Genomic DNA, 14,524 nt, shown 5'->3' on the forward strand with positions numbered 1-14,524 from the left:
TTAAAGTGTAATAAATATGTGTTTGAAAACAATTAATGCCATAGAAACCTAAAATGAATTGTCAGCTATTAGCAGTTCCACAGATTGATTAGAAACATAGGTTGTCTGTACCCATGTCCATGACGACGTCCTCTGATGTATTCTTCTTTGCATGCTCAAACAAAGACTCTAGAACATCTGAAGAGCTTCTCGAAGGAGGCTGAATGCTTCCATTACTTCACATCCGTCATTTTCCTGCTTGTACAGGACGAGTGCCAGTGTAATTAGGGAATGGAACTGTAAGCGAATGTCTGTATTGTCCTCTTGCATTCATTAGTCCTTCAGATTGCAGCTTACGCCATAATGCCTGTCCTAAATGAAACAAACATCCGGCTGATTTAGCTCGTGGAAAAGTTTCTTTTATTGCATTAATTGCACTTAGCTCGAAATCAGTGGAAATAAAAGGATGACAACTGCTCTCCGAAAAGTGTATCCACTTTATCTATTAACACACTAAACAGCTCACAATATAACGCTTTGGTTTTTTTTTTTTTTGGAGCAAGGCCATGACTATAAGAAACCACTGATATTAGCATGGATCGTGTATAGTTGACATAATTTTAGGAGCAGATGCAAACATTCCATCACAAATCCAATATTCAGATGTAACAAGTTTTCGCAGATGATCTTGTGTGGCAAAGATTGTTAATATATTGTCAGGATTGAAATGTAGCAGCCATTGATAACTTGTCCGATATGAATTAAATGGAACCAATTGTTGGGGACAAACTTGTAAAATGTACCAACCATCGCAGATACGAATTGTTTTCTGGGACAATTGTCATAGTGACAAATTGACCAGGACGAATTGTCGCGGCACAATATCTGTTATCAGAGTAAAATATGTAGCTAATCAGCGATGTATGCATTGGAGGGGGAAAGGAAATGGCCACCCTAACTCATTATCTTCTGGCCTAGTTGCCTCATGAGTGATGCCTTATTGATGTTACTTATGAGGTTTAAACTTTCTTCGGACAGTTGACTAAACAACAATAACCTAAATGTTTGAGCTAGATAAGCATAATGGAAGAAATTATGTCTCATTTTATCCAGACCAGTTCCTTTCACCTATGATTCAATAGGCTCAAATTTGGATCAACAACAAATCGATTTCTATGCTTGTTCCACATGTAACAAAATGTCGAAAACTTTTGTTCACGAAGATATGTAGAAAGAAAGGGAGCTAGATGTTTCAAGACATTCTTTTTAATCCAACTTAAAATCAGGAAAATCTTTCATTCAGAATTGGTCCAGCACACGTTCTCTGAAAAATATCTTTAATGAACCATCACAAGTCACTTCAAGAAGTGTACCTTGCTCTTCCACAGATAAAGTTGTTAGTTGTACATTACTACACTCAAAAGACTTCCTTATCCGTAAGTTTCAGGATTTAATGTAGGGAAGTAATCTGAAATTAGTTGTTAAATCACGCAGGTACTTCGTGTTATATGTATTTAACTCCTAATACGGTACCTAAATATTTTTGCCAGTAGACTACAAAAATGTTTCCAATGTTGGGATTATCGAGGATATCTACGATATATGATATGATATGATATGATATGATATGATATGATATATGATATGATATGATATGATATACAAGATATGATATGATATACGATACAAGATGTGATATGATATGATACAATATGATATGATATGATACGATATGATACAATATGATATGATATATGATATGATATGATATTCATTCATTCATAGTGTTCTGCCCAAGGACAGGTCTTTCACTGCGAATCCAGCATTCTCCAGTCTTTCCTATTTTCTGTCTTCTTCTTTGTCTCTTCATATGATCCATATCTCTTAATGTCGTCTATCTGATATCTTCTTCTGCCCCAAACTCTTCTACCGTTCACCACTCCTTCCAGTGCATCCTTCACAAGACAGTTTCTTCTCAACCAGTGACCCAGCCAATTCCTTTTCCTCTTTCTGATCAGTTTCAGCATCATTCTTTCTTCACCCACTCTTTCCAACACAGCTTCATTTCTTATTCTGTCTGTCCATTTCACACACTCCATCCTTTTCCATATCCACATTTCAAATGTTTCTAATCGCTTTTCTTCACTTCGTTGTAATGTCCATGTTTCTGCCCCATACAATGCTACACTCCACACAAAGCACTTCAGTAGTTTCTTCCTTAGTTCTTTCTCCAGAGGTCCGCAGATGGTGCTCATTTTTCTATTAAAAGCTTCCTTTGCCATTGCTAATCTCCTTTTGACTTCCTGGCAGCAGCTCATGTTACTGCTTATAGTACACCTCAAGTATCTGAAGCTGTCCACTTCTACTGCCACCATGGTAAGACTCATCATGCCATGTTTGCAGTTTTTCTTGGGAAAGGTAAATGCAATAGCTTCTCGTTACTTTCTGCATACCACTCTCTCTTTCGCATCTTAAAATATTCCAGGGGGCCCCAGCGTGGAGGTGAGGAGAGTGGATTTGACTAATTAGGCCCTCCGGACTTCACCGAAATTCATCGCAAGGGTTAAATATCAGTTCTATCAGAGTTTTGACCTGATCAAAGACCAAGAAATCCCAATTAGCAATATATATATGTTTATTTTTTTATTTTAGTAGGTTATTTTACGACGCTTTATCAACATCTTTGGTTATTTAGCATCTGAATGAGATGAAGGTGATAATGCTGGTGAAATGAGTCCGGGGTCCAGTACCGAAAGTTACCCAGCATTTGCTCATATTGGGTTGAGGGAAAACCCCGGAAAAAACCTCAACCAGGTAACTTGCCCCGACCGGGAATCGAACCCAGGCCACCTGGTTTCGCGGCCAGACGCGCTGACTGTTACTCCACAGGTGTGGACTATATGATGTTATATGATATATATTTCGTCACAGCATTTCTTACATGTAATGGTGGACCTCACATTTTCATGTATATGGTGCCACTATTATCAATCATTAGTTCATTACAAATAACACTTCTTTGCAGTATACTTTATTAAAACTACCCTAATCCCTCTAGCTATCTCCCCTCTTGCTGTTTAGTCCATCATCTATTTAATACTAAACTTATTCTACCTTGTTTTTATTATTCATTATTTATTCACTAGTTCACATATACCAGTTCACTTCTATAGCTAATTCGTTATTCAGTTCACTATTCGCTATAATAACTTAAATGCACCATCAATAATTCCTACTATTCTCACCTTCATTATTCTGATATTAATCTTTCTGTCTACTCTTTTCTTGATCATTTACTAGTTCACTAATATTGGTCATTCATTAACTCGAAAAATACTATTCACTAGTCTTTTTTTTTTGCCTTAGTAAAACAGGTCATTATCATCACTGATCTCTAACTCTTTCACTGACCACCCCTCCCCCCTCTTCATAGCTTGCACTTTCTTTACTCGCTTGCATTCCTTATATTGTCAAATATCGTCTCCCCCACCATATTTTTCAACAATTTTCGTTATCTCCCACGGCTCACTTAATGTTTGATTTAATTCCTCGAATTTTTTTACCATCATGCTTCTAAAATCTTTAAAATCCCCAACAGACATTGCATTAGAGTCTTTTAAATTACGTCTTTCAAACCCACCTTTATTAGTTTATTACTATCACTTTCTGCCCCATTTTCACATCCCAACTCATGGATTAGCTTTTTCCCATCACTCCTTGTGCCACTCATCCTCACATTCAAGTAGTGTTTTCTTAGCAGACTTATATTCCTCATATTCTGCAGTTTAACGTTGCTTCCCTCTGCATGTCGAGATATCATGTTTACACTTCCTCGTTTGTCATCATGTGGGTTCTTAACCTCGTTACTATCTCCTGTTGCTGTGTGATGATCTTCGACTAACTGATGTTCCATCCTTGCAGTTGAAATTATTATTTTTTCACCATTCCTGTTCTTTCTTTTGATATAAGTGGTTATTCTCGACTGTCGGCTGACTTACTATTTCTTCCCTCAGCAAAACTGATCTTTTCTCCCTTGGAATCTGTTCACTGTTCACATTCGTTCTTGTCTTCACTGCCTGTAATCCAAATCCAGGGTGTCCTTCGTTCTTTAAGCAAAACTCCAGATCATAAAATTTACCATTCACTTTCAGCTTATCGTCGTACATTTTAGCAAAATGTCCTTTCGATCTTGCTCCTTTCATATATGGTAGTAGCCACTTTGTTCTATTTCTGACTTCAATTGACATATCTACTTCTGTTCTTACTCCTTGAATTACTAAGCTTTCTTCGGTTATTCAGAATAACTTCTCTTATTCTTGTATTTTTAAAGCTCAAAAGGATAGGCCTGTTGGAGCCTGTCCTGAGTCTTACAAATGGTCGGCATCTTCATCCCTTAACTCCAGATTAAAGATCATTCTCCACATGTCGTTTACTAACTTCAAGGTTTCCATCTCTTTTTCGCGCCCTGTTTCTTCAATGCCAAACATTATTAAGTTCTTTTTCCTCATATTGTGATTGCAGTCACTCATTTTCTTCCTTAATTTATTGTTCTCCACTATCAACTCCTCTATCTTCTCGCTGATGTTTTCTACCTTTCTATTTAAATTTTCGAAAGTCTGGTTCTTCTTTGGTACTTCATTCTGATTCACTCCTGTACTAAACTTCATTTTCTCTCTCCTTGATTCACCAACTTTATCATTTCCTGAAATCGCTTGTATCCACTCTTCCATCTTTCCTATCTGTACTTCACTTCTTCCTGAATTTTAACTCAGGTCAAAGACCGTTTTACTTGACTAGGCGAAGTTCTGCTGCAGACTGATACAGTGGAACCTCGATTCTGGGTTTTTCAGGGGACCAGATAAATTATACCCAGAATCGAGAAAACCCCAAAATAGGGGTTTTGCCAAAATTGAAACATATTTAAAAACTAATTTTTATGGTCTAATCTCAACTACTAAAAGAACAAAAATATTTTAAAGATCTCCATAACATTAAGTTCACTGATTGGTTGCATCAAGTTTACCTGTCATTTCTTGAAGAACTCAAGAATGGACATCTTTGACGGAGGAAGAGTAACTTCTGGTAGAAGAGTGACTCCTTTTCCACCTGGTTTAGGCAGAGCAAACTGAATTCATCAATATTGAAACTACACATGTACCTTCGTATACCTTCCAGTCTTGCTATTGCCTCACCAAATGTAGGTGTTGACACTTCACTGTTGTCTTCTTTCTCCTCATCAGCAGCAGCATCACAGAGGTCCTCAATAGACGCTGTTGATGAAGTACAGAGAGAAGACTCACATTCTAGGAAATCCTTGAATGTTATCTGTGGTTTTTGGACAATTTTCCTCCACTCTTCTTCATCGATGCAGTCTTCTTCATCCTCCATGATGTCACCATTGACAGCCTTCATAAAGCCTGCTTTTCTGAAGCAGTTGGTGATGGTAGCTGTTGACACTTCCTCCCATGCACTGCAGACCATATGCATGGCAGTGAGACTGGAGATTTTGAAAACAGATCTCCAGTTTGTCTCTCCATAACAGCAATCTGTTTCTGCACCAGTGAACGTCTATACTTCCCCTTGAGGGCATGGATTACACCCAAATCCAGGGGTTGGAGACAGCTAGTGCAGTTAGGTGGGAAGAAAGCAACCTTCACATTCTTCAGGAATGACGTATCAGGGGGATGTGCCAGACACTTACCCACTAAAGGAATTATCTTCCTGTCAGCAGCCCCCATTTTCACTTCCAGCTGTCTCAGCTGCTAAAAATGTCTATTGTCATCCAGGGAGTCCTGTTCTTATAGCTGCATGGCAGTGTGCGGACAATTTTTAAAACATCGTGGTTTTTCATATTTGCCAATTACCAAGGATTTCAACTTCTCGGAATCATCTGCATTTGTACAGAGAAAAACAGTGAGCCTCTCCTTATTTTTCTTCCCACCATGTCAGGTCTCTCCTTTCATGTGGAGGTTCTTATCTGGTATCAGGGAGTAGAAGAGCTCTGTCTCATCAGCATTAAAGATATCTTTGGCATCATAGCCTTCAATGAGAAGTGGAAGCACTTCATCTTTCCAATGATCCACTGACTCATCTGGAACAGTTGCAATTTCATCACACATATTTTTGTATGTAATGTGTTGTCACTGTTCAAAGCCTTAAAATTGTCCACTTTCAATCTTAATGCGATGCTTCGTTGTGAACTGATTCTCATGCATTGTGCCACATGATTAACACGTGGTTTCTGGCAGCGTGTTGCGTCAGGTATTTCACCTGGGTACGCATGGTAGATAAGGAGAGGGACAAGAACTGTTACTGAAACGACCTTGGACAAGGATATAAGCATTTAAGACTGAAAAAACACACAATTGAAGCTAGTTTGCTTTGTTGGGACAAAATTTTTTTTTTTAATGTTGTTGTTGTTTTCTAATGCCAGGCATTTGACAATAAAGTCATTTGACCTCTTGCACTCCAATATTTTTCAAAGATATTATCATGACCAGCCACTGAAGCACAGATTTTGAGATGTTCCGAATCCATTTCTTGGTTTGAGTTTTTAAATGTGGGTAAAACACTAAATCGAGAAACATTAAATTGGGGTAAAAATAGCATTGCGTATATGGGACTTCTGCCAGGACCGCAAAATAAGAACATAAGATGCGGGTAGATCTTAAACCGATAAATCCAAAATCGATATGATATGATTATTTTCCGACTACTGTCCATCCATAAACCACAAAGAAGTAAATTAAAATCATCAGTACCAGTTGCAGAAGACACAGCCCTGCAGTATATATTGACTACATTCCAACTTTGGCTACTAGCAACAGACATCTATAATGAACACCGATCAAAATGCCCCTCATTTCTCGTGAAAAACAAAAACTGAATAGATTACAGTGGACTGTAGTGGACTTTATGTTGTCAGCAAACAGCTGGATACATTAAGAAGATCTGGTCCCATCTTTGTCCAACATTTGTCTTATAGTTGACGTCTGTAATGCACTCTTTCATTCATCCTCTTCCTTTCTTCCTTCCTTCCAATGTTGCACTTTGGAGTCGGCTGATACAGAATTTATTAATCACTGCTTCACTCTTATCTTAAATGTAAAACATGTTCACTTCATTACCTTGAAAGATTGTGTTGAGAGTGTAAAATAAAAAAAAAAAAAATAAAAAATTATGGTTTATTTAATGGCGGTCACAACTGCCAAGGTTATATCAGTGTCGCCGATGTGCCGGAATTTTGTCCCATAGGAGTTCTTTTACATGCCAGTAAATATACTAACATGAGTCTGTCGCATTTAAACACACTTAAATGCCATCAACCTGGGCTGGGATCGAACCTGCAACCTCGAGTACAGAAGGCCAGTGCTATACCGACTGCATTACCCAGGCCAATGAGTGTAAAGTATGCCAATATTATACACATCTACTCAGCTGATTAACTGAACTTATGAAAATTTTTAAACTTTAAGAATAATTTGTATTTCATCCGTGAATTATTATTATTACTTTTTTTATATATATAAATAATGCCACAGACCCTGCACGGCTTATGTGGTCTCCCACAAGTCCAAGGACAACCAATTGGGAGCCACTACTACATTACTATCATCATCATCATCATCATCATCATCATCGGCCTGACAACCCATTGAGGATCCTAGCCTTCCTCAGAAGTTTACTCCAGTCTTCTCTGTTTCTAGCCTTAACTGTCCACATTCGTGTTCCAATAATTTTTGCTTGTTCTCCCATCTATCCTAGGTCTACCCCAGGATCTACTTCCTCCTGGGTTAGATATGAAGGCTCTTTTTTGCAGGTTGTGAGTCCTCCATTCTTATAAGGTGTCCAGCCCACTGTACACGACCAATCTTTATGAATGCTATGATAGCTGGTTCCTTACACAGATCATATGGTTCTTTGTTATATCTGATTCGCCGGTCATCATTTACTTTAACAGGTCCATATATTGCTCTAAGAATCTTTCTTTCAAAAATACTGAGTCTTCTAATATCCTGTTTGTTCATAACCCATGTTTCCGATGCATATGTCAGCACTGGCCTGAGTAAAGTTTTATAGATTCTGACTTTGCTTTGAATAGTTAGGAATTTGGATTTAATATGTTTTAAGAGTCCATAATAACATCTATTTGTTATTGATATCCTTCTCTTAATTTCAATACTGGTATCATTATTATGATTTATCAAGGAGCGGAGATAAGTAAAGTGTTTTACGCATTCAAATCTGTAATTCCCAATTACTAGATGGTCTGCCATATTATTTTGTTTTCGGCTGGAGATCATATATTTTGTCTTATTTTCATTGATTTTTAAACTCATTTTCTCAGCTGCTGATTCAAGAGAGATAAATGCCTCTGATAGTGCTTTCTGTGATCTTGCAATGATGTCTATATCACCCACGTAAGCCAAGATTTGAACTGATTTATAGTATATTATGTTTGTTCTTTGTATCCCTGAATCTCTAAGTACCTTTTCCAATGCTAAGTTAAATAGTAGGCAAGCCAATGCGCCTTGCTTTACCCCCTTATTTGTCCCAAATTCATCTGATAAATCTGACTGGAATTTTATTCGATTTGTGGTGTTCTTCATTGTCATTTGTACTAGCCATATGAGTTTGCTTGGTATTTTTAGTTCTATCATTGCCTGGTATAATTGCTGTCTGTTTACTGAATTATAGGCTACTTTAAAATCAATAAACAAGTGATCAGTGATTACATTATTCTCATAGGTTTTCTGAAAGATTTGCCTAAAGGTATAAATTTGTTCTGTGGTTGATCTATTTGGTCGGAAACCACATTGGTAATCTCTAATTACTTTTTCTGTATACCTACTTGGAGAGTCTTTTACATAAAATATTTGAAACAATTTTATATATATTACTAAGCAGACTAATGCCTCTATAATTACCACATTCCAGGGGGTCTCCCTTTTTTAATATAGGGCAGATGATACTAATACTCCAGTCTTTAGGGATCGTTTCATTTATCCAGATGTGGATCATTAAATCATGTATTTGTTTAGAGCATTCCCCTCCTTGTTTGAACAATTCTGCCTGCAGGTTGTCAAATCCTGGGGCTTTATCATTCTTCAATTTCGCTATTGTATCTTGGACTTCTTCCAGTGTGGGTGTCTGTTCACTCTCCCACTTTATGTAATAGAAATATATTTCTTCATTTTACATGATTTGATATCAGATCTGTTGGTGGGGGAGGGGGGGGGATCGTTGAATTTTGAGTATTCTATTACTTGTTGCTATGTTACTGTTGTATGAAACATATTTTCACTTACTTCCCTAAAGATGCAATGTGACTTCATAGTAAGATCTATTTATTTCCCTAAAAACAAAGTAATAACAGCATACTTACGGGAGTGGGAGTGGAAAAAAACTTTTACTAACATTCAAGATTCGATTAGGTTTTAGTCCATATAGTCACGTTCAGAAGTTACTCAATAGTCTAAAGTTTCTGAGCACAGTAATTTCCTCATTAATTCGCCGAAATTCTAAAAATTCTGTTTTAAGAGTTGAAATTAAACTTCTACATCTGATTCAAATGTGGAAAATGTAAATCATGTCCAAGTGCTACATACACTTCTATAGCAATTAAATTTATAGACATAATTTTAATACCAATACACAAAAGTATTCACATTCAGTACTAAGACAATAGGGCAACTCCATGTACAGCAGTTTTACTTATAATATAGACATGTTCTAAAAATATTATTTTAAAGAAAGAGAGTCTTGAAGTCTAATAGTTAAAAATTGGATTGTAGATCTTCAATAAACTTTAATGATCATATACTGTATGTATCCCTCCCCTCCCTTCTTCTCTTTCTCTGTCTCGTGTATGTGCGTGAGTAAAATGGTGATGGCTGATGGAAATTCTTGTCGTATTACAGTTTTTTCTCTGTAGAACTATACTTGCTGCACTTCACACCTGAGCCAAACTCGCAGCTGCAATGGGCTCCACGTCAAAACTCTTAAACATTTCCGTATGAGCAATTCCAAAGTCTTCTAGAAACAGCTGCTCCAGTTCACCTCTCTCCCGCACTAAACATTTGTCCTGAAGAGCCTGGAGAAGAAATTGCACGAAATTCAGTATCTTTAATGAAACTTCTGAATCACATTTATATTTTTCTCTTAACCAACTACTAGTACTAGAAACTGAGTGTGTGAGTTCTGAATCTTGCCCAAGTGTTCTCTTTCTCTCACAAAATCAACTGAGATTATTGCATTCTTTACATACAGCCCCGCTCCGACTGAATCCTATCTCACACAGAAGCTACTACCCTCCAATTATTTTATTTCTGTTTCAATTTCAAGACGCATTTTTTCATTTTCCTCATTTAAGTCCAATGTCTCATCTGCAATGGCAGAATAAAAATACTAGGCCTACCTAGTATGATGAGAAAATGAAGATTATAAAAGTAATACAATTTGATACCGGTAGCATAAAAATTATTGATGAATATTAAAATCAATGCTAGAAAATAACAGACATTTCTCCTGTACAATACATGAACGTTAAATATGTTCTTATCATTACTAAGACTACCGTATATATACAGAGTGCTTCAGGAGGAATGGTAAATACTTTAGGGAGTGGCAGTATGGGTTATTCTGAGTAAAAAAGTTCATATAAACATGAATCCAATTTTCAATAGGTGTGGTGTAACATTCAAACAGCTATATCTCCATACCCAATGAAAATTGGACACATGTTTATATGAACTTTTTACTGAGAACAGTCCATACTACCATACTGCTACCCCTAAAATATTTACTATTCCTATTTACTTCCCTAAAATGTTTTATTGATTTCCTGCATGATCCATTACAATATAGTAATACTACATACACTTTGTATCCATTTTCACTCAATTACATAATTACATTTACTATATTTAGGCTTATATAACTTTATTAAAGGTATTTTTATTAAAGATATTTTTATTAATTTGTCCTACAGAATAATATCTGTAATATTGACAATTAATATTTGAGGAGAAAAATTCGCTCCGGCGCCGGGGATCGAACCCGGGTCCTTGGTTCTACGTACCAAGCGCTCTGATCACTGAGCTACGCTGAATTCAATCCACAGCACTGGACCGAACCCTCCTCCTTGAAAGTGTGATAAGTGTATAGTTTTGTGTGTTACACTCAGGGACAAAAAAAACCGGACACTTTAATATTTGCTGGTATTTTGCAAAACATTATCTTCTCATACAATATTATGGTAGCCATCTGTTGTTATGGAGACGTGTATATATTGTTGATTGTTTTTTATTTTATAAACAACCCATTACAACCAAATATTCCAATTTTGCTTTCAGAGTCTCAGCTATAACAATTTTGTCTCAACCATTTTGTGCTTCATTATTCTTATCATTTGTTATTTCTTTATTTTTACATTTTCTGAGTTTAAGTGGGGTTGTAACATTTGTCTTAAAACAAGATGCGACCTGAAGATGTGGCTCGAGCTGTAGCCCTTTACGATGATGGACGCAGTGTACGTTACATTGCAAATGTTATGAATATGGCTAGAAGCACAACCCACGATGCCATAAAACGGTATAGAGAGACCTAGAATATACCACAAGACCAGGTTCGGGTCGTCCAAGAGCTACAAATTCAAATGAAGACAGGTATATGGTGTTGAGAGTTCTTAGGGAGCGCAATCTGCCAGCTACTAGTGTAGCCCAGCAATTTGTTAACATGCATGGATGCCCAATTTCGGCCAAAACAGTTAGAAGGAGGTTGAAAGCAAGTGGACTGATATCAAGTAGACCTGCAACTGGTCCCAGACTTCTCAGGATGCATCGAGTTGAACGACTGCGTTTTGCAAATGATCACAGGGATTGGAGAAATGGACAGTGGAGCATTTCCGAAAATGTGCCGTATGGAGGTGGTGGAGTGATGGTTTGGGCAGGAGTGTGTACGGATGCTCGTACAGAGTTGGTTTTTGTTGAAAATGGAAGACTAACAGCTGATAGGTATATAAATGAATGTGTGGCTGATCATGTTGTGCCATTTGGCCAATTTGTAGGCGATAATTTTTTTTTTAATGCATGATAATGCACGGTCGCATATTGCCCATGCGGTCAGAGATTATCTCCAAAAAGTGGGAATCCATGTTTTTCCATGGCCAGCAAGGAGTCCAGACATGAACCCAATTGAACACGTGTGGGATATGCTGGGACGGCGTGTTAAGAATAGATGACCGAGACCAGAATCGTTACAAGAGTTGAGGCGAGCACTTGGCGAAGAATGGGAACTTATTCCTCAAGAAGACATTGCTAACCAAATTGAGAGCATGCCAAGACGTATGGATGCAGTTATTCAAGCCAGAGGGGATAATACCCGTTACTAAAAAGAGTTTTTAATGTTTAAGGCACCATAAAATGAAAAAAACAGTTAGACCAAACGATGCCATAGTTATATGCCCTTTGTAATTTTTTGTAAATTATCTCATCAGAGATTTTTTTTTTCAAATGTTGTCGTGTAAGGTGCTAAATGAAACATTATTTTGTTTAAATGGGTTTTGTTTCATTTTTAAATAATTGGCAACAAAATACAAGCAAATATAGAAGTGTCCGGTTTTTTTTTGTCCCTGAGTGCATATTTTCAGTGGATCCGTGATGCATGGACATGCATATCGCTCCCTCTCATTGAAATGAGCTTCAAAAAGTGTAGTATCTCCAATGAGCTGTCGCCCTGAGTAGCGCAATTGGTATAGTGCTGGATTTCTGTTTCCGAGGTTGTGGATTCGATCCCGGCTCAGGTTGATGGCATTTAAGTGTGCTTAAATGTGACAGGTTCAGATCACTAGATTTAGTGGCATGTAAAAGAATTCCTGCGGGACAAAATTCCGGCACACCGGCGATGCTGATATAACCTCGGCAGTTACGAGCGTCGTTAAATAAACCATAATTTATCTCCAATGAGCTGGATGGAACAGGGGACGATTGTAGACGAATGCTCGGGTAATGACGATGATATGATGAGGAAAAAGAGCAGAATGAAGAAATTAATAGTGATAGCAGATATTAATTTATTATAACAAACCACGTAGTATTATACAAAATTAAGGTACCAGTTAATTTCCAATCTATGAGTTTGATCGAGAGCTGCATGCCAAAGGACTTCCAAAAGTTTTGTCATAAGTGAAAATACTTAGTGAACTAATTTGACAATTTCTACGAATAACCATTTTGTATGAATTTATAATACAGTATTTTATTGTACTGGTTGTATGACATTCTTTCACCCTGCTTCATTTGAACCACCAGCCTAAATATAATGAATTTTGGACATCAAACATGAAACAATTAGTACCTACTTACTTGCATTGTTTCCAAATATTCTTTCGGCAAAATGTGGTTGAGAGAGACGAGGCCCTGCCCCAGTTTGATGTATAAGCCCCCATTCTGCAGACAACCAGTAAGTATTCGGTTTGCAGACCGCTGATGCAATGGATGGATCACTTCCTCATACTTCTCTGTTCCCTTTTCCAGACTGAGAAGCGACCACCAGTAATCCATTGATATAGTAAGGCCTATTCTCAAAGACCTGGGCAAAAGGAATCTACAATGTAATTATAGTAAGGCTTTCCTTTACTCACACGTTTCTGCTTCTTAATAAATAAGACCTTACCATGATTCATTGAAATTTAAGTGAGATTAAAAAGCATCCACTTGTTAAATACCCGGTTTCGGATAGTTTTCCAGAAAAACGTGCAATTTTAAACACGTGAATTATAACATCCTGTAATGTTGTCATCAGTGACCGAATGCACAGTAATCTGTTGTGTTCCAGTGAAAAATCCCTTCATCGCACAAAATTTGATTTGTGGAGGGGAAGGTCATTGTTGCCATGCAGATTGTTTTTAATGGCGTAAGGAAAAAAATACAGATGATGTACTGTTTAATTTTTCTCTTTTAAACGTGTAAAGAGAAGCTGCAAGCAGTATTTTGCTTCAACCAATTATAAATACTGTCTGTGACTCACGAGAAGAAGAGCACAGGGGGAAGTATGTTAATGATATGAATGCTTACATTATGTATGCAACAGCGATACTACTCATTAAAAAAGTTTTCAGATTTCATCAGTTGCTGGTCATTGCTCTTGCGCTTAGGAAGTGAGAAGTTATGCTACTGATTACAATTCGTACTAGATTAAGGAATTATTAAATTTATTCCAAGTCTGACCTCATATACTTTATTAAAATAATTAGTATCCTTTAATTTCCATACACTTACTGTAACCAATGTTTTCGTCATAAATAATAATAACTTGGCTACTGGGATGCTTATTTGATTAAAGTTTATCATAATTAGCAGCCACGGTCATAATGGCCACATTCCTTCCACTAGTCTTCTCGTGAATAACAACAATAGTTGCCTCTAATTTAATTTTTAAAATAGTTACCGGTGCCTGGTAAACTTAAATGGAAGAAAATAAATATCCAGAGCTGTCTTTAAATGTGATATTGTTTATAGTTACATTTATTGTTCAGATTTCTCGC

The 14,524-nt window shown here is 37.0% G+C and overlaps 1 protein-coding gene across 1 annotated transcript in view; it reads right to left on the reverse strand.

Moving 5' to 3' along the window:
- The window catches only part of Adck5 (aarF domain containing kinase 5), an 86,161-nt gene that overhangs the window by 50,735 nt on the left and 20,902 nt on the right, over nucleotides 1–14,524 (reverse strand). The window contains exons 4-5 of the mRNA XM_069818315.1: nucleotides 13,344–13,569; nucleotides 9,938–10,072 (exon numbers count right to left, since the gene is read on the reverse strand). Coding sequence (XP_069674416.1) covers nucleotides 9,938–10,072; nucleotides 13,344–13,569 — 361 coding nt within the window. The remainder of the gene's footprint in view (nucleotides 1–9,937; nucleotides 10,073–13,343; nucleotides 13,570–14,524) is intronic.

Source organism: Periplaneta americana, chromosome 2 (assembly GCF_040183065.1).
Source record: "Periplaneta americana isolate PAMFEO1 chromosome 2, P.americana_PAMFEO1_priV1, whole genome shotgun sequence".
Classification (NCBI taxonomy): domain Eukaryota; kingdom Metazoa; phylum Arthropoda; class Insecta; order Blattodea; family Blattidae; genus Periplaneta; species Periplaneta americana.